Source organism: Lepidochelys olivacea, assembly GCF_965140295.1.
Source record: "Lepidochelys olivacea isolate rLepOli2 genome assembly, chromosome: 5".
In the NCBI taxonomy this organism is placed as follows: Eukaryota; Metazoa; Chordata; order Testudines; family Cheloniidae; genus Lepidochelys; species Lepidochelys olivacea.
Genome location: NC_140415.1, coordinates 100,901,070 through 100,924,563, shown reverse-complemented (window position 1 = coordinate 100,924,563; position 23,494 = coordinate 100,901,070). Strand labels below are relative to the sequence as shown.

The 23,494-nt window shown below is 41.2% G+C and overlaps 1 protein-coding gene across 7 annotated transcripts in view; it reads left to right on the top strand.

The window, feature by feature from the left end:
* PIP5K1B (phosphatidylinositol-4-phosphate 5-kinase type 1 beta) overlaps window positions 1-23,494 on the top strand; it is a 167,491-nt gene that overhangs the window by 58,153 nt on the left and 85,844 nt on the right. For all 7 annotated transcript variants that reach the window (XM_084628257.1, XM_084628253.1, XM_084628254.1 and 4 more), the window contains one exon: window positions 15,993-16,123. In XM_084628257.1, coding sequence (XP_084484383.1) covers window positions 15,993-16,123 — 131 coding nt within the window. The remainder of the gene's footprint in view (window positions 1-15,992; window positions 16,124-23,494) is intronic.

Below are 23,494 nucleotides of genomic sequence, written 5' to 3'. Positions count from 1 at the left end.
TTGTATTCTGTATTGTAATTGAAATCAATATATTTGAAGAACATCCACAAATATTTATAATAAATTTAAATTGGTATTCTGTTTAACAGTTTGATTAAAACTGATTAATTGTGACTATTTTTAATCTTCTGATAAATCACAATTTTTTTGTTTGACAGACGTAGCTTTTCGACAGCTTGTTCATTTTGGAGTTATTCACCACAAACATTTGAATCTCTGGGACCTATTTTTAAGTTTTGGCTGAATTTATAAACTTCTTGATTGGTTTTGCTGAGTTTATAAATATTCTAGATATATCCTGAGGGTTTGTAATCTCTCTAATCAAATAATTCGGCTAAAGAAATACAGAATCTTCAAGATACACCCAACACAGTTTTTAAACTGAAGAAATTGAATAACTTTAGTTCAAGATCCCAAACTATGCAGATATGGCCAGTGGATTCTGTATGCTCTGTAAACCAGATGATATGATTTCAAGGAAACTAAAAGCTTCAGACACACCATTTGGGGCCTGAAAGCTCTGTGAGCCAAATAGGTATGAAACATTTATCAAAAGAGCTTAGGGTATGTCCGCTCTGCGGGTAGAAGCGTGCCTCCCATCTCGGGTTGATGGACACACACAAGCTCTTCTCAAGCTAATGTGCCAAAATTCGCGGTGTGGATGTTCCAACAGGTGCAGGGGCACAGGCTAGCCATCCAAATACTGACCCAGTGAGTCAGGTGGGCTTCTACTCAGGCAGCTAACCTGCGCTACTGTCCATGCCCCAACAGCCACAGTGCTGCTGTTTGTGCTCTAGCCTGAGCAAAACTGGCAAGTCTGTCTGCCCAGGTTGGGAGACATGATCCCAGCTGCAGTGTAGACCTAACCCTCCATAGCAGAGTGCCCTAGATTAGGGGCTTGACTACACTACCGCCCAGGGTCGATCTAAGATATGTAACTTCAGCTACATGAATAGTGTACCTGAAGTTGACATACTTAGATCTACTTACTGCGGTGTCTTCACTATAGTAGACACGTTAAATCTACCCCTGCTGGATTGATCACTGCCTGCCGATCTGGCGAGTAGTGTAGACAAGCCCTCAAACTTCTGCTGGGTACCTCTCACAATCTTCTGGGTGCCTGAGGAGGTCATCACTTGCTTGAGATATCCATTAGGGTTTACAATCTCTGCTGATTGCCTCAAAGGATTCTGTAGCCTCGGCTGTGGTTCTTGTGCAAGTTGCAAAAGGCAACAGAGGAGGCCTAAGGCCCTGATTAGGGCATGGAATTTCTGCATGTTCCCAGCCGCAGAGCAGCTCCCAGATCTGCTCCCCAGTGAAGGGTAAACTGGATTTTAGGAGTCTCCTGTCTCTTGCCACTATGATGGGGAATCCACTGGCCCATGTTGGAGTATGTATAATAATAATAAAGGCAAGGCTGAAGTCAAAGCAAATGTGGAAAGCATTTATTGCCTCTGTTCTGGAAGTTGCAGTGAGTTTACTAATACCTAGATTATGTATTTACTGACAACCTTTACCCTAAAATCAGACTTTGCACCTCAGCTTTATCTATCTTCAGTTCCTTCTACTTTGCATTTTATAACAAATGCTTTACATAACCCATTCAATGTTGCACTTAAACAGAGTGGATCAGGTTCATTGTGGCTGTAATTTATGTATTCCCTTTTCCAGCATGGGTCACTGCACCCCTGGGGGTAAATGCACCCAAGTAAAGAAAGGTGATGAGTGAGGGCTTCAATTTCCACCACAGATACTATACAAACCCTGCTGAGGGAGCCTGCAGTGTGAATGCACTAAATTTAGTTGCCATAGCTATGTCCCCTCTCCCCTACTATCACCCACCACATCTTGGGCTGTGCTAGTCAACTGCAGGTCCCTAGCGGGGCAGAGAAGGGATACACAGGTGGAAGCTGGTATAGAAGCCAACGTGAACCTGGACCTCTCTGTTTATGTGCAACACTGAATGGGTGATGTAAATAAATCTGGCCTAGAATATTAAAATTAAGGTCAACGTTCTCACAAGTGACCTCTGACTGAGTGCTTGTTTTCTTTAAGTGTATTGTCACCCTCAGCTCTCAAGGATGTCACTTAGAGTTATGGGTGCTCAGCATTTCCGAAAGTGAGGCCCAGGTTTTCTCAAATTGGGCACCCAGAATCACCAAACACTCTTTGAAAACGTCTAAGCTTAGACATTTTCAAACAGTGGCAAAAATGAACAAATATCTCAGATGCTCTTTTACTCAGCTTAATAGTATACAGGATGCTCTGATTAAAGCTAGGCAGGAAAAATTTTTTAGTAACTTTTAAGCTAGAAAAACAGTGATTTTTAATTGAATTTCCTGCCGAGCTGCCCAGCAGTGATCACAACCATTCATAAAACAGTTACAAGAAATCTATTTCCCAACCCCCTTTTGAAGAGCACAGCATATCAGAAAGTGAAATTGATATGAAAAGGAGAACAATGTTGCAATTGTTTTGACTTAGGAATTACAAGGAAAGGAAGTTGCAGTGCAATTAAATTAAAAATATTAGTCATTGTAAAGAGTAACCACCATTGTTTCATGGAGTTCTGTTGAGATGTTATTCTAAGGGGCAGGAAAGAGGGATGGATCAAGAATAGGGAATAGAACTGTGTAACTAATGGCTTTCTGAGATGAGGAGAGGACAGACAGCCTCTTACTACTGCTGACCTTTAACCTTTGTAACTGCCCCTATATCTTTGCCACTAAACTTTTGTACCTCTCCTGACCCACCACTCCCTGTAGCTTCCCATAACTGCATCTATAAGATAAGAGTAAATGTTTTCTTTTTTCCTACTGTTAAGTGATAGACTGTTTTATTGCAATTAGAATTAGGTTTGGTCTGGAAGTCACATTTGCTGCCAACACGGCAGATGTGCAGCAATAAAAACAAAGGTGACCTTGTAATCTGGAGAGGAAAAGCCAACTAGTAGTGTCCACCTACCCAGCAGTCCCAAGGTCGGAGAAAGGGGTTTATGAGGGACTGCAGTCCCAGATCCAGGAGTACCACAAACAGGTGGATGTACTTGCTGGTAGTGAGAGCGCATTCCGAAATTGGGGATACTAGAATGCAGCGACTCATAGTTACAAATGGTGGTGAAACAGTGGGCTTATGCAGCTCAGCCCTTTTAAAAATGAGGGAGAGACCTTTATTTTTGAGTAGTTATGTTACAACAGTGACATGAGACGAAAAATGTCGAAAGTGTGACTGCCTCAAAAATGACCAGCGAAGTCAGGAAATTTACCACAAAAAAACGCCCCAGAAAAGAACAATTAAAACGGGGACTGTATCAATGGCTCGGCATCCGCCCAGAGCTGGATGTGGTCTTAGCAGCAGCAGTGAATATAAAGTTTACTGGACACAGCCAGTACCTAACCCACAATAATAAAAATAAAATTATCACTGCTTTAACATCTTTCAAAATGTGACTAGGAGAGGAAATATCACTGTGCAACATGTGCTCACCTTAAGTGGTTTGGCTTAAGATTCATAGAAATCTGTCAAGTCTGTTTTTATTTCATGAGAATGGGAAAGGTATTATCATGGGATTGGAAAAGCTCATGTGTGTAGATTGTTACTTATGATAAGTATGTATGACTGAAGAACAAATGCTTCCTTGTAGTCAAAAATTCCTAGAGCATGAACGTGACTCAAAGCTGACCCGAATCATTTTGAGTTTTAAAAAAGAAAGGAAATTTCTAGTATTTCATTGAAATTAGTGGGAGTCCTGCCTGCAAAATGACTGCCTTTTACCTTTAGTCCCTTTTTCAGATTTATCATTGTGCAGTGGTGATATTATTTAAATGAATTACACTGACCATTTAAAAATTATATACCATGTACCTTCATGTAAATCATCCTTCAGTTAGGGACTTCTCTCATTTAGGAGTTGTATCTGTATCATGTGAGCCCCAGAGGGGGAAGTAGTTTAACAGAAACTATCCTCCAATGTGAAACTGCAATGCGGAGTCTCATTTAATAGACACCAGGGTTTCTAAAGGAAGATGTACTGAATATAGTTGAATAGTGTAATGAAATATTATAAACCAGTTGGAACTCTGGGACTTGAATTGTGGAGATAAGAGTAGCAAATGTAAACAAAACAGTACTACAACAGCCAGGGGAAGCAGGCTACTAGCACCAAGCAGGCAGGGAGCAGGAGAGAAGGATGGGTTGCTTGTGGCATACAGGACAGGGGTGTTATGGGATACAGAATCAGCCGCATTTGGCTAAATCCCCACAAGCAGCAAGACAGGAGAGTGGGGCAACAGCAGCTTTCTGCACAGGCCGTGGTAGAAGGGAATGGGCCACTGGAAGTCTCCTTACAGGAATCATGGCTGCAGGACAGAACAAGTCACTGACAATTTCCCTATAAATGTTCTTGCCCTTGGGCAAGAAACCGTGAATGATGGAAAGGCCCAATTTTGGGCACTTAACTATCCCTACCATTCCTTATTGCACTAATAAAGAGCAAGATGGTTATTAGTATGTAACCCTTCTGCTCGTCAGAGTTGGCAGCAACAAGGGCTGGGTTCAGTATCTAGGGGGTTCATTCCAATAACACAATGCATACCGGCTCGAGCCCCCACCCAGTGACCTGGGACAAATATATACCACCCCTGCTGGGCGTCTCCAAGAGGCAATACTTCCCCTCTCGCAAGCACATAGTCTGAGTGTAGCAAAAAGCCTTTTAATAACAGAGAGAAACAATGTGGCATTATGTTGGGGAAACACCACCAACAGGATTTGTAACACAACCCATGAGCAAAAAAAAAAACACACCCCAAGCAAATTGGGGCATGTCCTTTCCCTTTGGTTCTTGAGTCTAGCAACCCCAAATCACCCAAAGTCCCAAAAGTCCAATGACCCAAAAGTCTGTCCCTGGTCAGGGCAGCCCCAGAGTTCGAAAGTTTATCTGCAGAGGTTTACCTCCCAACCTGGGTGGAGATGGGGGGGAGGGGGAGAGAGGTAAGGGGTACCTTACATGATCTGAAGCTGACTGCCCTACAGCTCCATAGGCCTTCGCTCTGCTCCGCTGCTCCACCAGCCAGTCCACCAACTGCTCCGCTGCACGTCCCACAAGCAGCTCCCGCCGTCTAATGAACTGCTCCACTAGCCTGTCTACAAGGCACTCCAGCTGTCCCACAAACTGCTCCACAATATATCTTCAGGCTCCCCCACTACTTAACACAACGCTCAGTGATTTCAGCTCTTAGTCAGTTCAGCTCTTTGGTGAATTCAGCTTGTAGTAGGGGAGCCTCAGTGCTGGTACACCATTAGCCCAAAGTGAGCTCAGCAGCCTGTAACTAGACTCCTAATGGAATCAAAATTAGCTCTGATATTCCACAGCGGAGAGAGGAGGAAGTGCAATTAGTATGTAAGGCCCTCACCCAGGGGCCCATGCCACCAAGTATGAATACTTGTCCCCAGCCTCTCTCAATTCACCGAGTTTTGGAACCCATGACCCTTGCCTAGCGAGTGCTACTTAGTTGATGGTGAGTCCCTCCATCATAACAAAAGGCCAAGTACAGTTCCAAGCACAGTTCCCATAATCAGGGTAATAACAATTTATTCTTCCTGCTCCAATAACAGAGACACTGGGGATCCCACAGCAGCCAAAGTGACCATTTGGGCAGCTATGGCCTCATTCTAGGTGGGGTGGGTGTGCCTATGCAAATGAGATCAGCCCCTGAAGTTCTTTTCCACAACTTGCCACACTTCACCACCAGATGTCAGGGTGGAGCTCATCCTGACACTGCTTACAAGTATTTAATAATAATAATAGTATTACAGCACTTAAAGGTCCTAACTAAGACCTTGGGCCCACTATGCTAGGTGCTGTGTATAGACATAGTAAATCCCTGTCCTGAAGAGTTCAGTGTCTAAATAGACAAGGCAGACAAGGGGTGGAAAAAAGCAAGTATTTTCTCTCTGTATATATGAGGACCAGAGGCACAGAGAGAGTAGTTATTTTGTATCCCACGCTAGCATGCTAGGTGCTACACAGGTGAGCAGGAAGACATGTCCTTTCCCCAGTGAGTTTATAATCTCACTCATTTTGTCATGTCTAAAACTGAGTGACACAAAAGGAAGGGGACTGGGTGAATAAGGGCGATAATTATATCAATGTTGTTGTGCAATTACTCTGTTCAGGCATGTGCTCATCTTGGTGGCTCAATTAAGGTCCCTCATCTTTATTTAATATATGTTAAATATATGTTTAATATATGTTGAGGTTACAGGGACAAACCATCCCGATGAGTCGAAAGAATAGTAAATATGGCAGGCGACCAACTTGGCTTAATGGTGAAATCCTAGCGGATCTTAAACACAAAAAAGAAGCTTACAAGAAGTGGAAGGTTGGACATATGACCAGGGAAGAGTATAAAAATATTGCTCGGGCATGTAGGAATGTTATCAGGAGGGCCAAATCGCACCTGGAGCTGCAGCTAGCCAGAGATGTCAAGAGTAACAAGAAGGGTTTCTTCAGGTATGTTGGCAACAAGAAGAAAGCCAAGGAATGTGTGGGCCCCTTACTGAATGAGGGAGGCAACCTAGTGACAGAGGATGTGGAAAAAGCTAATGTACTCAATGCTTTTTTTGCCTCTGTTTTCACTAACAAGGTCAGCTCCCAGACTGCTGCGCTGGGCATCACAAAATGCGGAAGAGATGGCCAGCCCTCTGTGGAGATAGAGGCGGTTAGGGACTATTTAGAAAAGCTGGACGTGCACAAGTCCATGGGGCCGGACGAGTTGCATCCGAGAGTGCTGAAGGAATTGGCAGCTGTGATTGCAGAGCCACTGGCCATTATCTTTGAAAACTCGTGGCGAACCGGGGAAGTCCCGGATGACTGGAAAAAGGCTAATGTAGTGCCAATCTTTAAAAAAGGGAAGAAGGAAGATCCTGGGAACTACAGGCCAGTCAGCCTCACCTCAGTCCCTGGAAAAATCATGGAGCAGGTCCTCAAAGAATCAATCCTGAAGCACTTGCATGAGAGGAAAGTGATCAGGAACAGCCAGCATGGATTCACCAAGGGAAGGTCATGCCTGACTAATCTAATCGCCTTTTATGATGAGATTACTGGTTCTGTGGATGAAGGGAAAGCAGTGGATGTATTGTTTCTTGACTTTAGCAAAGCTTTTGACACGGTCTCCCATAGTATTCTTGTCAGCAAGTTAAGGAAGTATGGGCTGGATGAATGCACTATAAGGTGGGTAGAAAGCTGGCTAAATTGTCGGGCTCAACGGGTAGTGATCAATGGCTCCATGTCTAGTTGGCAGCCGGTATCAAGTGGAGTGCCCCAAGGGTCGGTCCTGGGGCCGGTTTTATTCAATATCTTCATAAATGATCTGGAGGATGGTGTGGATTGCACTCTCAGCAAATTTGCGGATGATACTAAACTGGGAGGAGTGGTAGATACGCTGGAGGGGAGGGATAGGATACAGAAGGACCTAGACCAATTGGAAGATTGGGCCAAAAGGAATCTGATGAGGTTCAATAAGGATAAGTGCAGGGTCCTGCACTTAGGACGGAAGAACCCAATGCACAGCTACAGACTAGGGACCGAATGGCTAGGCAGCAGTTCTGCAGAAAAGGACCTAGGGGTGATAGTGGACGAGAAGCTGGATATGAGTCAGCAGTGTGCCCTTGTTGCCAAGAAGGCCAATGGCATTTTGGGATGTATAAGTAGGGGCATAGCGAGCAGATCGAGGGACGTGATCGTTCCCCTCTATTCGACATTGGTGAGGCCTCATCTGGAGTACTGTGTCCAGTTTTGGGCCCCACACTTCAAGAAGGATGTGGATAAATTGGAGAGAGTCCAGCGAAGGGCAACAAAAATGATTAGGGGACTGGAACACATGAGTTATGAGGAGAGGCTGAGGGAGCTGGGATTGTTTAGCCTGCAGAAGAGAAGAATGAGGGGGGATTTGATAGCTGCTTTCAACTACCTGAAAGGGGGTTCCAAAGAGGATGGCTCTAGACTGTTCTCAATGGTAGCAGATGACAGAACGAGGAGTAATGGTCTCAAGTTGCAGTGGGGGAGGTTTAGATTGGATATTAGGAAAAACTTTTTCACTAAGAGGGTGGTGAAACACTGGAATGCGTTACCTAGGGAGGTGGTAGAATCTCCTTCCTTAGAGGTTTTTAAGGACAGGCTTGACAAAGCCCTGGCTGGGATGATTTAACTGGGAATTGGTCCTGCTTTGAGCAGGGGGTTGGACTAGATGACCTTCTGGGGTCCCTTCCAACCCTGATATTCTATGATTCTATGATTCTATGTGCGTGTGTGTATAGTGTGTATAATGTAGCAGTGGGTACCATGATTGCTTATTTGGGACATTGCAGAAAATCTGAGCCTGTGAATACAAATTAAATGAAGAAAGAATAGTGACTTAAGGTATTTCTACACTGTAAAGAAAATCCTGTGGCACCAAGTCACAGAGCCTGGATCAATTGATTCAGGCTTGCAGGGCTCAGGCTGCAAGGCTTAAAAATAACAATGTAGATGTTCTGGCTTGGGATGAAGCCAGACTTTGAAACCCAGCGAGTCGGGGGGAGGGCCTCAGTGCCTGGACTACAGCCTGAGCCTGAATGTCTACACTGCTACTTTTAGCCCTGCAGCCCAAGACAGATGAGCCCCAGTCTGTTGACCTGGTCTCTGAAGCTTGGTGCTGCGGGTTTTTCTTTGCAGTGTAGACATACCCACAGTGGACCAGAGTAGGGAGGGAATTTGATTCATTTGTGATCATTTACGGGTGTGGGGGGAAGGGGAAGAGATGTTTATGGGAGAAATGGCTGAATGGATTAGAAAACCTGTTGTCACTGGCAGAGCGTAGAAGGAGGGGAGCAACCCACTAAGAGATTCAGTTGGATCTTGGGGCTTATTTAAGCTATTGAACTTTTTTCCTTTTTTCTTTTTAAAAAAGTAAAAAGATTGAATTCAGCATCTTCTATGATTCTTCTACCCTTTATCTCACTTGTTTGCTTATGGTGATCTCCTGTTAACATGTATCACTGTTGCACAAAACAGATTGTCTATAGGCAATCTAAGTAAAATGAAATGGAGCCTATTCCAATGCCCTACTCATCTCTTCTCCTTCAGTTCTCCCTTCAGTCTTTGTGCAGAACTTCTGCTATGTGAATGTCCCCTTTACATAGTAAGGGGAGCACGTGGCCTTTTGACATGGCTGGGTCTTTTACTGTTTTAAATGCTTTATCTTCATAATTATCTGAAATATTTTATTCTGTAGTGTCCTGTGCCCAGGGCCAATCTTTTACCATTATATCAATGGGAGTTTTCCCATTAATTTACATGGCTGCAGGTAACAGCAGCCTTCAAATTCTCATGGAAATAATTTAGCAACAGGCAATGCCTCCTCCGACAACTATAGAATCTAAATTTGTCAACCGTAATTTTTTCTTTTTTTTATGAAGACCATCTTTTCTGTAACCTTGCAGCCAGCTCATAAGGTCACTAACAAAACTTGTTGAAATGAAACCATTTAATAATTTCCTCTATATAAAATGTTAGGCAGCATAAATATAGAGTGGTGAGTTCCACAGATCCAGCTTAAAATAGAAAACTCTGTGTCTGTAGCCAGCATAATATCATTAAAATCTTAGTTATTACATTCACAGGATCATGTGGTGACTTAATACCCCATTTGAAAGGATTTAAGGTCTTGTTTATTGTATTATTCAGAAACTGTTTGCATGTCAGCTAGTTACAGGATTTCAGCTCAGCGTGAGATAGAGAAGACAGAAATCTATTTACTATGTGTTGAGGTAGTAATACACCTCGCAATATATCAAGACTGAGAATATTTTCATTAGGGAGAAAGTAACTATTGGTACAGAGTTGACTGTGAATACCTGTATGATGTAGTGGCTTTATTCTATAGCCTTTTGTCATGGCCTGCTATTATTTTAGTATCCAAGTAACATGTTTCTGCTACACAAACTTTTCAATGTAAGCATGTATAAAGAAAACTGCATACTTTTTTTGAAATTTAAAATCAATATATTACCCCCCCCCAAAAAAAAAAAAAAAGAAAGGGATACAAGTACATCCCACAATGAAAACCAAGTTATTTTAGGGCTTCTGATTTCAGGTGTTAACTAATAAACAAACAACCCCCCCGATACTTTAGAAAAGAGAGATTATGATATACACTGTATACAAAGAGAAAAAAATTGATTTTTTTGGATATCTACATAAAACTCAAATTGCTAAAAATAACCCCCCCAAAATGAAATTATAATAAACCCTGAAAAATTGAAGCCCTGGTTATTTACATGGGGGCTTTAATGGGGGGAGGTGAAGGAAGGGGAGTCCATTTCAAATTTGTACACATGGACACCAGGGCTAACCTTAAACTTCATAACTTGTTGATTCCAGTCAAAGATATCTGGGTGGGTCACAATTTACAATGATAAAACTTAAGACTTGAGAAAAATGACTTCACAGTAGCATCCTCTAATATTACTATTTTCACAATTTGCTAATCTACCAACTGAACACACTGATCTTCTAAAGGGCTCAGTTGGGCACAGTCCTGTGCTCAGTGTGGAAGTCTGGTGCCATAGAGATTTCAGAGTGGTAGCTGTGTTAGTCTGTATCAGCAAAAAGAACAAGGAGTCCTTGTGGCACCTTTAGAGACTAACAAATTTATTTGACCGTAAGCTTTCGTGGGCTAAAGCCCACTTCATCAGATGGATGCAGTGGAAAATACAGTAGGAAGATCTTATCTAGAGGAATTGTCCTTCAGGATAGGTGCTAGATCCTTGATGATGCTGGAGAGGTTTTAGTTGCGGGCTTTAGGTGACAGCTAGTGGCTTTCTGTTACTTTCTTTGCTGGGCCTGTCCTGTAGTAGGTGACTTCTGGGCACCCTTCTGGCTCTGTCAGTCTGTTTCTTCACTTCAGCAGGTGGGTATTGTGGTTGTAAGAATGCTTGATAGAGATCTTGTAGGTGTTTGTCTCTGTCTGAGGAGTTGGAATAAATGTGGTTGTATCTTAGAGCTTGCCTATAGACAGTGGATTGTGTGGTGTGGTGTGGTCTGGATGAAAGCTGGAGGCATATAGGTAAGTATAGCGGTCAGTAGGTTTCCGGTATAGGGTGGTGGTTATGTGACCATCGCTTATTAGCTCTTTAGTGTCTAGGAAGTGGATCTGTTGTGTGGACTGGTCCAGGCTGAGGTTGATGGTGGGATGGAAATTGTTGAAATCATGGTGGAATTCCTCAAGGGCTTCTTTTCCATGGGTCCAGATCAGGGATGGGCAAACTTTTTGGCCCGAGGGCCACATCAGGGTTGCAAAACTATATGGAGGTCCGGGTAGGGAAAGCTGTGCTTCCCCAGACAGCCTGGCCCCCGCCCCAGAAGCGTTGTTATGAGTCAGCCATAAAGATGTTGGCATACTGTGGGGCCAGGCAGGTACCCAACGACTTTATGGCTGACTTAGAACAACGCTTCCTCAGCTCTCGTCCCCTAACGCCCCTACTCTACTTGCGCTACGTTGATGACATCATCATCATCTAGACCTGTATTTTCCACTGCATGCATCCGACGAAATGGGCTGTAGCTCACGAAAGCTTATGCTCAAGTTTGTTAGTCTCTGAGGTGCCACAAGGACTCCTCGTTCTTTTTGCTGATACAGACTAACACGGCTACCACTCTGAAATCTGTCTGGGAGGAATTTTTACTCAAAAAGGCATAACTATTCCTGGAACCCCCTCAGCGCACTGTGGAATGCTGCAGGCCTCCGTGGAATGCAACTTTGTCCCCACACTGAACTGGTCCCATTCTGTGTGTGTCTATCAAAATACATTAATAAGACAAAAATTTAAAATCAACTTGCAGCTTAGAATAAACCAGGGGTTCTCAAACTGGGGGTTGGGACCCCCTCAGGGGGTCATGAGGTTATTCTGAATACTGGGGAAAGAGGCATGCCACTTCAGTTCTGTTCTGCTCCTCCTGCTGGCTTCTAGGCTTTTTCTGACCCTTTTCTCCTCTTTGAACTGCAACAGGGATGGGGAACGTGTGTGTGTGTGTCTCAAACCGAAACAACTTCAAAAATTCCAGAGTGCTCTTCTCATTTGCGGTGATTGTACCATAGTTTGAAAGAGGCGGGGCTCTTGGCATTGTGGTTTTCCTCCTGTACAATACAGTAGGTGCCATTTTAAAAAGTGCCGTTTTTACCAGTACGATACTACCAGCTCTAGTACTATTTCCTATTGTAAGTCTAGTTTATACCTCAATCTCGTAATATCTTAACTACCAATAAATAAGATGAGAACCCTTTTAACTGTGCCACTCTATACAAGTATTTTGCCATTAGTATAGCAAGGTCTTGTATGTGGTAACTATCTTCAATTTAATGTAGAAAAAGCATCTGAATTGTAAGTAAATTTGTACATTTTATATTTCATCTAGAAAAACTACAAAAGTCCTTAGAAGTTTTATCTGTAATATATTTTTGAGTCTCCATGTTTACAAGTAAATATATATTTATTTTCTAAAGTACATTGCTCTAAACCTCAAGGAAGGCAATCTTTTTCGTTTTTATTGCAAATTTAAAAAAAAAATTTCTGTTGATCAGATCACTTTGTTTCTGAAAGGGCAGATGAGTGGTTGCTCAAGCATTAAACATAAGGGGCCAAAAATCTGCTTTTTGTGCAGTGGCATAATGTGCAATCCAACTGAAGTCGTAGGAGTTGTGTATGCATAGCTGAGGGCAGATTTTGGCCCAGATGGTGCTATTTAACGAGCAGTTTAATTATGCAACTAGGCAGAAGTATGGGTTGGACAGTATGTAGCAACAGAATGTTCAGAAATATTAGCATGCATGAATCTGAGTGGGAGTGGCCAACAGTCCATGTAAGTGTGATTCAGATATGTGCAGAGAAAATAAAAGGAAAAGGAGTTGAATAATATGGTGGGCTCTACAACCATTTTCAGTAACAGACGCAAAACTTATTTCATGGTGTAGAACATCAGACAAGAAGCTAATTGGTTTCATAGCATGAGGTTAATGAAACCTACATATCCATGTTGATCATGCGGATGGTTCTCATGCTGCTGTTTCTAGTACTCTAAAGTATGCTGATTCCCAGTTATGTGATCTTGGAATCATTGTGCAGTTATGCTAAGGCTAAGGGGTAACTTCTGAACCTTCATATAAGGCTAAAATGAAGAAAAATCAATTTCAAACTCTAAAAGGAGAGAACTCTTCTAACTGAAAGTCCCTGAACTTTATTGCCGACTCTACTGCACTGGAGTCTTGAAAGGGAATTTAAAAATATACCAGACAGGGTATGAAACTTGATCGTCTACTGTACTGCTGCCCTGGAATACTGTGAAAGGGAACCATGAGTATAGAGAAAATGCAATTGAGGGTGGAATTTTCCCACCGACCGTAAGGGATTTTAACCTCCAATAAATATATTGTTGCAGTAATAAGATAGGGGAATTAAGGCTTTGTCTACACTAGCACTTTTGTTGGCAAAACTTTTGTTAGTCAGGGGTGTGGGGGGAAAAAAACATACAGCTACCACCACTCATTGGTGATGGCTTAATTATGCTGGCGGGAGAGAACTTTTGCGCTGGCATAGAGCAGGTACGCGGAAGACCGTGTACCGCTGCTGCTGTAAGGTTCATAGTGTAGACATAGCCAGAGAGAAGTGCTTCCCTTAAGGCTCAGGGACCAGCTGTAAAATCGCTTAAGTCTGTCATCTTCCCTCGCACTTCTCCCCCTGATTGCACTCTTAAGAACAAAATAAAATATTTTAAACTGGAACAAATGTTCTTAGTGAAAGATTCCAACATATTTTTAAAAATACACATTATCTTGTCATCTGATGCAACTGTAAATACTGGATTGACTCTCAGTTAAGGGCATGCTTGGGCCACCATGCTTTTGGAATTTGGTGTAAAGAGTATACCAGTGGCTCTATGGTCTGTGAGCCTCCAGTGAATGCTGGCTGGGAACATGGTGCTGGCTCTCCCCTTTGCTTCTAGCTGCTATAAGTTGTATTAAAATAAACCAAAAACCCAATAAATACTTTCCCAATATTACTTTTTCATGTAAACAATTGCTGTGGTTGCTACCGGGGTGGTGATTGATTACGCTGATCAACTCTGCTCCTGATGGCAATCATGAATGGAAGTGGAGGTGATCTAGAAAACAATCTTTCTGTTAAGATCTGGTCCACAGTATGAAAAAAACTTAGGACTTCCGCACTACAAGGCTATACATGGTAACTTGTGCCCACTTGGAGAAACCTTCAGGAACAGCTCATGTTCTGGCCCAGCTGTGATGGCAAGATTAATGTCCTCTTAGGTTCCCAGTTGCTTTTCCACCTGACTTATCTGTAATCCTCTGTCAATAATAAGTTGCAGTTCCTCATTATCTGCTATATTTTCAGTCTCCAGCCCTCTTTCCAGCCGTGTACTAGATGGGTGTCCAGTTGTGTACCAAGAATCTGTCTGCATGAATACCAACTTAAATGAAGTGACATAATTAGTGCTTATGCAGGGCATTAATCGTTCATGAATCAAGGCTTTTCAGGGAAAGAGAAATGGGAATCTTCTTAACCACACACAAGCAAACCTTTTTACAATAGAAGTAGCACTGTAAGGACTCTCTCTTGTTTTATTCCACCAAATGAACTGTTCTGCAAGTGCAAGGTCTTCCTGGCATGTAGTGTTAATTGTTTAAAATAAGCACACATTGCTACATCATTTCACATTTAAAAATACAGTCACCATAGCACGTGCACTTCTGAGAACTAAAGTAAGATCTAGTATCTGATATTGGAACCCTTCCGACTGTAATTCCCAGTTAGTTCAATTAAGTTGTGCTGGTTCAGAAGCTTTCATCTGCAGTGTGAATTTTTGACATTTTACTCAGCTGTCTTTCACTGTCGTTATCTTCTTGTTTGTTTTAAAAAAAGCCTTGAAACCTGCAAATTATGCACATAGCAGGGGTCTACGCAACATTGTGCTCCTGTCCCCATCTTTTGTCTTGTTACACTCATGTGTGCCACTTTTATTGAGAAGCTATGCAGGGCAGGGACGCTCATTCTGACCCCAATTCTACCACCCTTACTCCACAATCAGGACTGCCCACTACTGTGTGAAGGCTATTCCCTGCTCCCATGTAAGTAAATGCCAAAACTCACAGGTTATTCAATGTAAGGATGGCAGAGTTGGGCCCTGTGTTGTAGGTATGTACTGTACCTAGCACCAGAGGGCCCAGTCATGATTGGGGCCTCTGGTGGTGACTACCATAATAGAAAGCCTAAGTAGCTTACGAAGTGTAAAGTAAAATGGTGTTGATTCTGATATTCTTTTCTAGCAGTTATGATTGTCTCTACTACACAATTGGAACTGAATGCCACCCTTGATGACCAGTGTTAAACTGTTGACACTTTTGCTGCTGCTGTTAATCTCACCAATAGATAATAAAATATTTCATTATAGTTAAGCTAGAATCTATATTTTGAAACTCAAATATCAGCATCCATAGTAGCTCTGCATACAGAGTTTGGCCCTTAGAATTTGTGAGGGTATTCCCTGTAAGATTATCGGTGGTATTTCAAAATTCTTGAAGGGATTTGAATGCCTATTTCCCATAGGAATTAGGACAGTTCCCATGTCCAAATCCCTTAGCGATTTTTGAAAATCGCAGCCTATGCCTATTTTATAAGATGTGTTTAGATTTCAGGCGTCAGCTACATCACAGTATCTCTTTAAATCTTTTTTATCTGAGTAGCGGTTAACTCCAGTTAGAGGTGAATCTCGTCCGCTTTCCAACCTGAAAAAGTAAAGCTGACCAGGTACCAATCCCAAAGAAAGATTTAATTAAAATAAAATGCTTTGCTCAAAGAGTGCTCATGATAAAGAGCTCATGATAAAGAGCAGGAATCCAGATATAGTAAACTTGCATTCTAATGCTTATTTTCTTTTGCAGACAGCATCATCTGCTATTAAAGGAGCTATTCAGCTGGGAATAGGATACACAGTAGGTAACCTCACCTCTAAGCCAGACAGAGATGTACTTATGCAAGACTTCTACGTAGTGGAAAGTGTATTTCTGCCCAGGTAAGGACAATCCTATATCATGTTTTTTTCAAACAAAAAATTAATAGCATGCCTTCATTTACTAGATGTGCTAACTATGAGGACTATTTTGAAAAGAGAATTTTCCTGAAACAAATGGGATCATAGTAAGTTTTTAATGTAAGAGCAGTTCAGTGGTTTTATGAGAGGATATTTTAATAATAAAAAAAAGAATATGAATTATTTCAACTGGAAGTTTGGCCTTCAAAATAAGTTGAAAATTAATGTAATAGACTAGACTCTAACTTTTTTGCCTGTGCCATAGCCACAGCTGAAGCAAATCCTTGCATACAGTTAGCTCTGCCAATGGTCTCCAACATTCAGTTCATTCAGAAACATCCATGTTTCCAGATCCATATTTCCAAATATGGCGGTGAAAGGGTGGTAGGAGGGATTACCATGTGCACACTGATTAGTGAGAACAGATGGTCCTGTGTTTGAGATATTAGACTGAAATTCAGGATCTGGGTTAAACTTCAGACTCTGCCACAGATTGCCTGTGTGACCTTGGGCAAGTCACTTAATATTTTTGTGCTTCAACTTGAACATGTATAAAATGAGCCTACTAATGCTCCCCTACCCTGTCAAGGTGGTGTGAGAACTAATATGTGAGGCCGTCGGGTCCTATGGTGATGGGGGCAACATAGGTGGAAACTTTCAACCAACATCTAACTCCATAACTGGTGCCAATGTTAAGTATTTGTACACAGACTGGACACCATAGTTATTGTGCAGACAGCAGTTTCAGATATTGCTATAGCCCTATTTAAGGGATAATATTTGGAAAAACATACTCCGGTTTATGTGGGAAATCGGATCACAGCAGATATCAACAATAAAAAAAACTTGTTACATAATGGCTGATATTTTTTTTCCAAACTGTCACGTATGACAAAAAGTATAAAGAACATGTAGACCAAGATTTTCAAAAATAAGAGTTCCTAAATCCACTTTTAGGTACCTGCCTGATTCTCAGAAATACTGAGTCCCCAACAGGTCCCATTGTAGTAACTGGGAGCTATGGGTGCTGGACATTTCAAGCCACTTACTTAAGACTTGTTTCAGAGTAACAGCCGTGTTAGTCTGTATTCGCAAAAAGAAAAGGAGTACTTGTGGCACCTTAGAGACTAACCAATTTATTTGAGCATAAGCTTTCGTGAGCTACAGCTCACTTCATCGGATGCATGCTGGATGCATCCGATGAAGTGAGCTGTAGCTCACGAAAGCTTATGCTCAAATAAATTGGTTAGTCTCTAAGGTGCCACAAGTACTCCTTTTCTTTTTGCTTAAGATTTGTCTACATGAACACTTAGTTCTCAGCAAGCTGGGGTGTAAATCTCTCCCACGATAGTATGCTGTGTATGACATGTCCATATGGACCCTGCTGCCACACACTACAAGTTCCCTATTGCACTTTGATCTCCTGTTACCATGGAGGATAGATTCAAGTGCACTAGGGAGCTTCTAGTGCATGGCAGCAGGGTCCACATGGGCAATAGTGTGCAGCAAGCTAGTGTGGGGTAGATTTACACCCCAGCTTGCTGCGAATTAAGTGTTCATGTAGACAAGCCATTAGTTGAGTATATGTTGCAATTTGAATGTGGGCTAACATTTAATCTGAACATAAACCCACAAATCTTCTCGAACATAAAATATAGTCCTCAGAAACATTAGGAATGACGTCACTAAAACAATGTATATATTTGTAATAGGCAGTGTTTAATCTTGAGAAAAGATGACTGAGAGGGGACCTGATAAGTCTTCAAATATGTTGAGAGCTGTTACAAAGAAGATGACATGAAGAACAATTGATCACCATCTGAGAGTAGGACAAGAAGTAATGGGCTTAATCTGCAGCAAGGGAGATTATAATTAGAAAGTTTTTCTAAAATCTAACTAAAGGGTAATTAAACTCTGGAATAATTTTCCAAGGGAGGTTGTGGAATCCCTATCATTAGAGATTTTTTTAAGAACAGATTAGACACACACCTATCAGGGATAGTCTAGGCTGACTTGGCCCTACCTAATTGCAGGGGGGCCAGACTTGATGACTACTTGAGGTCCCTTCCAACCCTACATTTCTATGGTTCTATAACAGCCATATTTTTTTAAAAAAAATGATCTGGTCTGATAATGTAAAGCCATTGTTTATGTGGAAGAAGACTTGGGGCTAAATTAATCTGAAGCATTTTCTTAAAGAAAATCTCAAAGTTCGGAACATATTGCCAGGATAATATCCAGTCTTTACCCCACATGGCTGTAGTTGTGCCAGTGGGAATTATTCAGGTTCCATGCTCGTGGTTTGTGAGTGTCTATAATTGATGAGTTTTGTATATGCTTTTTCTGTGTGATCTATATTCTGGGAAAATATGTAGATACTAACCAAATAAATACGTTTTAATACTTCACCAAGAATTTTTCAGATCACAAGAAGAAAATTACCACTTCTATATTGTCATGTAACCAAACTCTTCACTGTTTCAAAAACCAAAATAATAGCCCTACTTGGATGAAGATGTTGCCATTACAAAGACGATTCATGTACCCGATAGGAGTCTGCATGGCTATCTGTAAAGACTTCAGAGCCCAAGTTATTCTTTTATATATCAAGTGAAACTTGCATTCACAAAAACTACTATAAGCCGTTGTTTTTGAATTAATAGCAAAGAAGTGGAAGAATCCATTCCATTTCCTTTTTTTTTCCAGTTTGATTTGTTGTTTTTTATAAATGTCAATGTTGTGAAAGCCATAATACGTTAGTTACCTGATATGAAAACATTCCTGCATACATGCTTACAAATGCAATTTCCAAATGCCTGTGTGGTTCTTGTGTTAAGGGTAGTGATAAGACAGGTTTCTTCTGTTTTAAAAATGGAATGGGGGCATGAGGAGCAACTTGGCTTGCCTGTATTAACAGAATTTATTGTGTGTGTGTTTTTAAATAAATAAATTAAATAAATAAATGAGTAGCATCTTCCTGTCCAGTCATCCAAAGACAACACATAGAAAGCTATCAATTTAAAGTTCTAGCCAAATGCAACAAGTAATTTGACTTGCTGCCTGGTTTTACTAGTCAGTAAGCAAGAAAGAGTTATATATAGTCAGTCTCCTTGACTGAAACAAAGGATCTTTTTATAAAGGGTACTTATTAATAATAATCTTCCTCCATTAGATTCAGGAGTAGCAATCCATTTGTCTTTTAAGACCAATTATTAAATCTACAATTTCTGTGCATTAGGGGGTATAGGAGATGAAAAGTCTGAGTCTTATCTCTTTGTAAATTGCATATTTATCTGCCTGTCTAAAATGATATTGAGTAGGAATAAAAAGGTACTAGTTAGGATGAATTGCAAGAGTACGACTCTTCATAGTAAAGTAGGGAGCTCCACTGTTGAGTCCCATTTGAAAGTACAGTGCAGATTATTCCTGAGTGTCACCAGCAGATTGTTAGCGTCAACCAGGTTATAAAAGTAGAAGGAGTCTCTTTCTCAAGGCAAAGGGAGTAGTGACTGAGACAAAGGAGGCAAAACCCAAGGAATAGCTGATCTAGGGAGAAAAAGCTTAGGCTAAGGTGAGTTTGATAGTTATTTGAATTACTCCCTCTCTGTGATTAGGGCATCATTGGTAAATTTGAGCTATGTAAGAGGTGTATGTGATCATGATGAGAAAACAGGCTTAACAAGCAAGCAACCACATTTTGCACTAGCTTCAGGTTTCCAATGTGATCTAGCTGTAGCCGCATCCAGAGTACTGATTTAACTCCAACGTTGCTATATAACATACGTGTCCATTTGCAGCAGCACTTTGTCTTTATGGGCTGTCCTGATCATTTCATCTCCCCTTTGACTGGTCCCTTGTCTGCACCCAGGCCTGATGGGAGTGATACAGGCAATGAAGTGACATGTCACTTATTTCCTAGAGTTCTGTGCACTCCTGATGCCACATTGTCATAGTAGTGGGAGCATTGTTACAGTCGTGATGTTTTTAGCATAAGCGCGATGTGCCTGAGGCAGCACGTGACCAAGTCTGCTGGTTGGATCATTAGTTTCCCTGGCCCGGGCCAGGTACTGATGTGGAGTGTGACACTGTAAATCCAGACTACTTGAAGTGCAATGAAACAACACTTCTACTTGCATTCCAGCAAGCAAAATCATATGACAATTATAGTTTTGTATAAAAGAAAATCATGGAAAGATAGCCAACAATTGTCTTATGATTAATCAATAACAGAAAAGAAATAACCTCTGTGTAGTTCTCCACCCCTCAAATAAACTGCACCATCTGTATAATAGTTTAACCATAGCAAAACATATTATTTCAGGATACTAACAGTAAGAGATTCATGTGGTTAAAAACACCAAGAGGGAAAAGGAGGAAAATGGTTGGTTAGAACTCAATATAATGGACCAAATTCTGCTGGGTTATACTGCTGTAAAGCAGAAATAACTCCACTGATTTCAGTGCAATTACTTAATATTTACATTGGTGTATCTAAGAGTAGAATTTGGCCCAATGCTTGGGTGTATTGCATGTTTGACTCAGTCATTTTCAGTAAGTTACCACGTCTTTGCACTGTGCCTTTAAACTGCTTAAAATGTTTTCTTTCACTGGCCATTATAGCACATGTGCAGTGGTGAGAGGATACCTTCCCAGCTTCCACTCCTCCACACTCATCTTTGGGACAGGGTGCAACAGGCAAAGCTCTTGTTGTTCATATTGGGCTATCCAGAAGGAAGTTTATAGCATGTTGCTTTTAGGAGCCAACTGTGATGTGTCACAGAGGGTTACAGTACAGTAATTCATTTTTAGGACCAGATTCTGGATGCAGTTTAAATGGCAGTGAGCATGAGTGCTCATTTTACAGAACACAAATTGGCTGAGCCAGTTGATCCTAACGAGGGAACCTATGGCTGCTCTACATTTGGGTAGTGTAAAGCTACTCTGGGAACTCATGCAAATAATCTCTCCTGTCCCTCAGAAACACCCCTATGCAAATCCGTAGCCTCTCTTCCCACTACCAGGGCCAGTGGTGTTACTGTAGCAATACTGGCAGTAACAGCCAAGCTGTCAGGTAGAGATATTTTATGCAGCCTAATCATTCTCTTCTCTGCTGTCACTCAACTTTAAAGGATTCTCCACTCTACCTTGGAATCTTGGGGAAATGCTGCGTGCTCCATCCCACGGGTCCTCTTAGATCCAGTGTGATGTCATGACTTCCAGGTGTCTTGGTGTTAAAGAAGTGTCACAGAGTAACTCTAGTTCACACAACCTTATTACAATATGACACTTTGTCATGATATATATAAACTGGTAAAATATCTTATCCAGAGGTTTTTTTTGACAGCACCAGGGCTCATTTCTGCCCATATGTAGAAGATCCACGTATCGAGCTTTAAAAAGTTGTCAAACTGTATTGCAGGCTTTGGGCACTAGGAACATACACCAGACTCTGCCTATTTGTTTTCTCAGACCTGTCAGTAGAAGGACTTCTAAGATCCAGGCTTTTGCCAAATATTGTCAAGTGTTCAGTCTTCACATAAGTCCATTTATGGGTCTCTCACTTTTCTCCCTCTGCCATATGCTTTATTTCAGCTTCTAGACATTGACCAGCATCCCTAGTCTTGTTCCTCAGCATTCCAACTGGGAGGCTTACATTATTTGTCCTTCATCTATACATGTTGTATTGCAGGCAAGGCTGTTTCTACAATGATTTAGTTAAGATATGGGACATTTTCTCTTGCAGTTTTGTTACTGAAACATTAGTCTGTAGTTCACAACATATGATGGCATGTGACATATTGTCAGGGTTTTATAATTCCTGTGAAGTCTGGTGACATCAAAAAGTGGGTAGGCAAAATTAACGCATAAAAGTATGATTACAGCTAATTAACAGTAGTAAGCAGTGGTCATTTTGTGTCTGATAATATCAGGGTGGGTGGTGCCTTGTCTCTAAGCTTCCACTATACAAAATAAATGAATCATTAGCTGATGTATTTTCCAGAAATGTCATGGAAAGATCAGAAAAGCTCTGAATTTCAGAGGCAATTTCCATACAAACACCTTGGTCAGTTGAAGGGCTAAGTGTTTCCCAAACAATTATATGTACACCATTCCCTGTAGGATACACATAAAGAGTATTCAGAGTCTCATGCATAGCTATTTATGCTGTAATTCATGCCCACTGTATTAACTCCATGTTGACCTGTTTCACACAGAGGCATGTATGTAACTTGCCGAAGTTCCTTAAATCCAGTCCTAGGTAAAATTCTCTCTTCCCTTTCTCTGCTCCTCCAGCATGGACATAGAGGACATGCAGATCTGCTGAGGAGTACTTTTTAGGGGGTGAAAGAATCTGGGCAGACAGCAACTTGGTAGGGAAACTACTGCCATTTCTTCCAGTGTGTGTAAATGTTGTTGAAAATGGACACAGTGTGACTCCAAGAACAAAATCAAGTCTATTATGAACTATCAGCTACTTTGATTAGTAAAAAACAATTCTGAATATAGATAAGGTGAATGTTGATTTTTTAAATGTATTTTTGAACATAGCCACCTGTTTCTTAGGTGCTTTAAGATGCCTCCATAAAAGGGAGTATCAGCAGTGCAAAATTAGTAGTAGTGTTGTTGTTGTTGTTAGAAAATAATTAAGAATGCCCATTCAGTGGTTATTGCTACATAAAATCTTATGGACCCAAATATAATTGTCTTGATTTATTTTGAGATTCTTTAATGTACACATGCATTGCCTTTTAAAGATGTCTTGTTTCAGGAGACTTATTAGCACATCTTACTGTAGCTGAAAATAATACAAAGGAAGATATATCTAGAAATAAGGATATCACTATCCGTCTCTATCCTATATCAACCAAAAGCTGATAGCTATGTGAGTATAGAAATAGGGACTAGTTCTTGTAGGCAGAAATGATGCAGTCATTTATCTTTTCTCTTTAGGGAGGAAATGGGAGGATTGGAAAGCAAGGCCTGGATTAGTTGTGCATTCTTGTGCATTTATCTGTTGCACACAGGAAAGGGATAGTGAACGCACTTCAGTGGGAAGTAAAAGAGCAACTTTTCCCAAGACTAGTAAGACCTGATTTTTTTTTAACACAATCGATATTTTGTTTGATTTGGGGATAAATGGGGTAAGGAGTCCGTTCCATATTGGGCACTGAGACTTCCCTTTTTCACTATTTCCCTCACTTTGCACATGCACACAACCAAGGCTCAACATTGTGGCTGCTTTCTTGTGTTAAAAGAGAGAAAAAATGAAGTTTTCCTCAGAAACCCTTAACACCACTGTAACTGGTCAGAGGATGTACCATTGAAAGTAGTAAGACACTCCTTCTGTCCTTG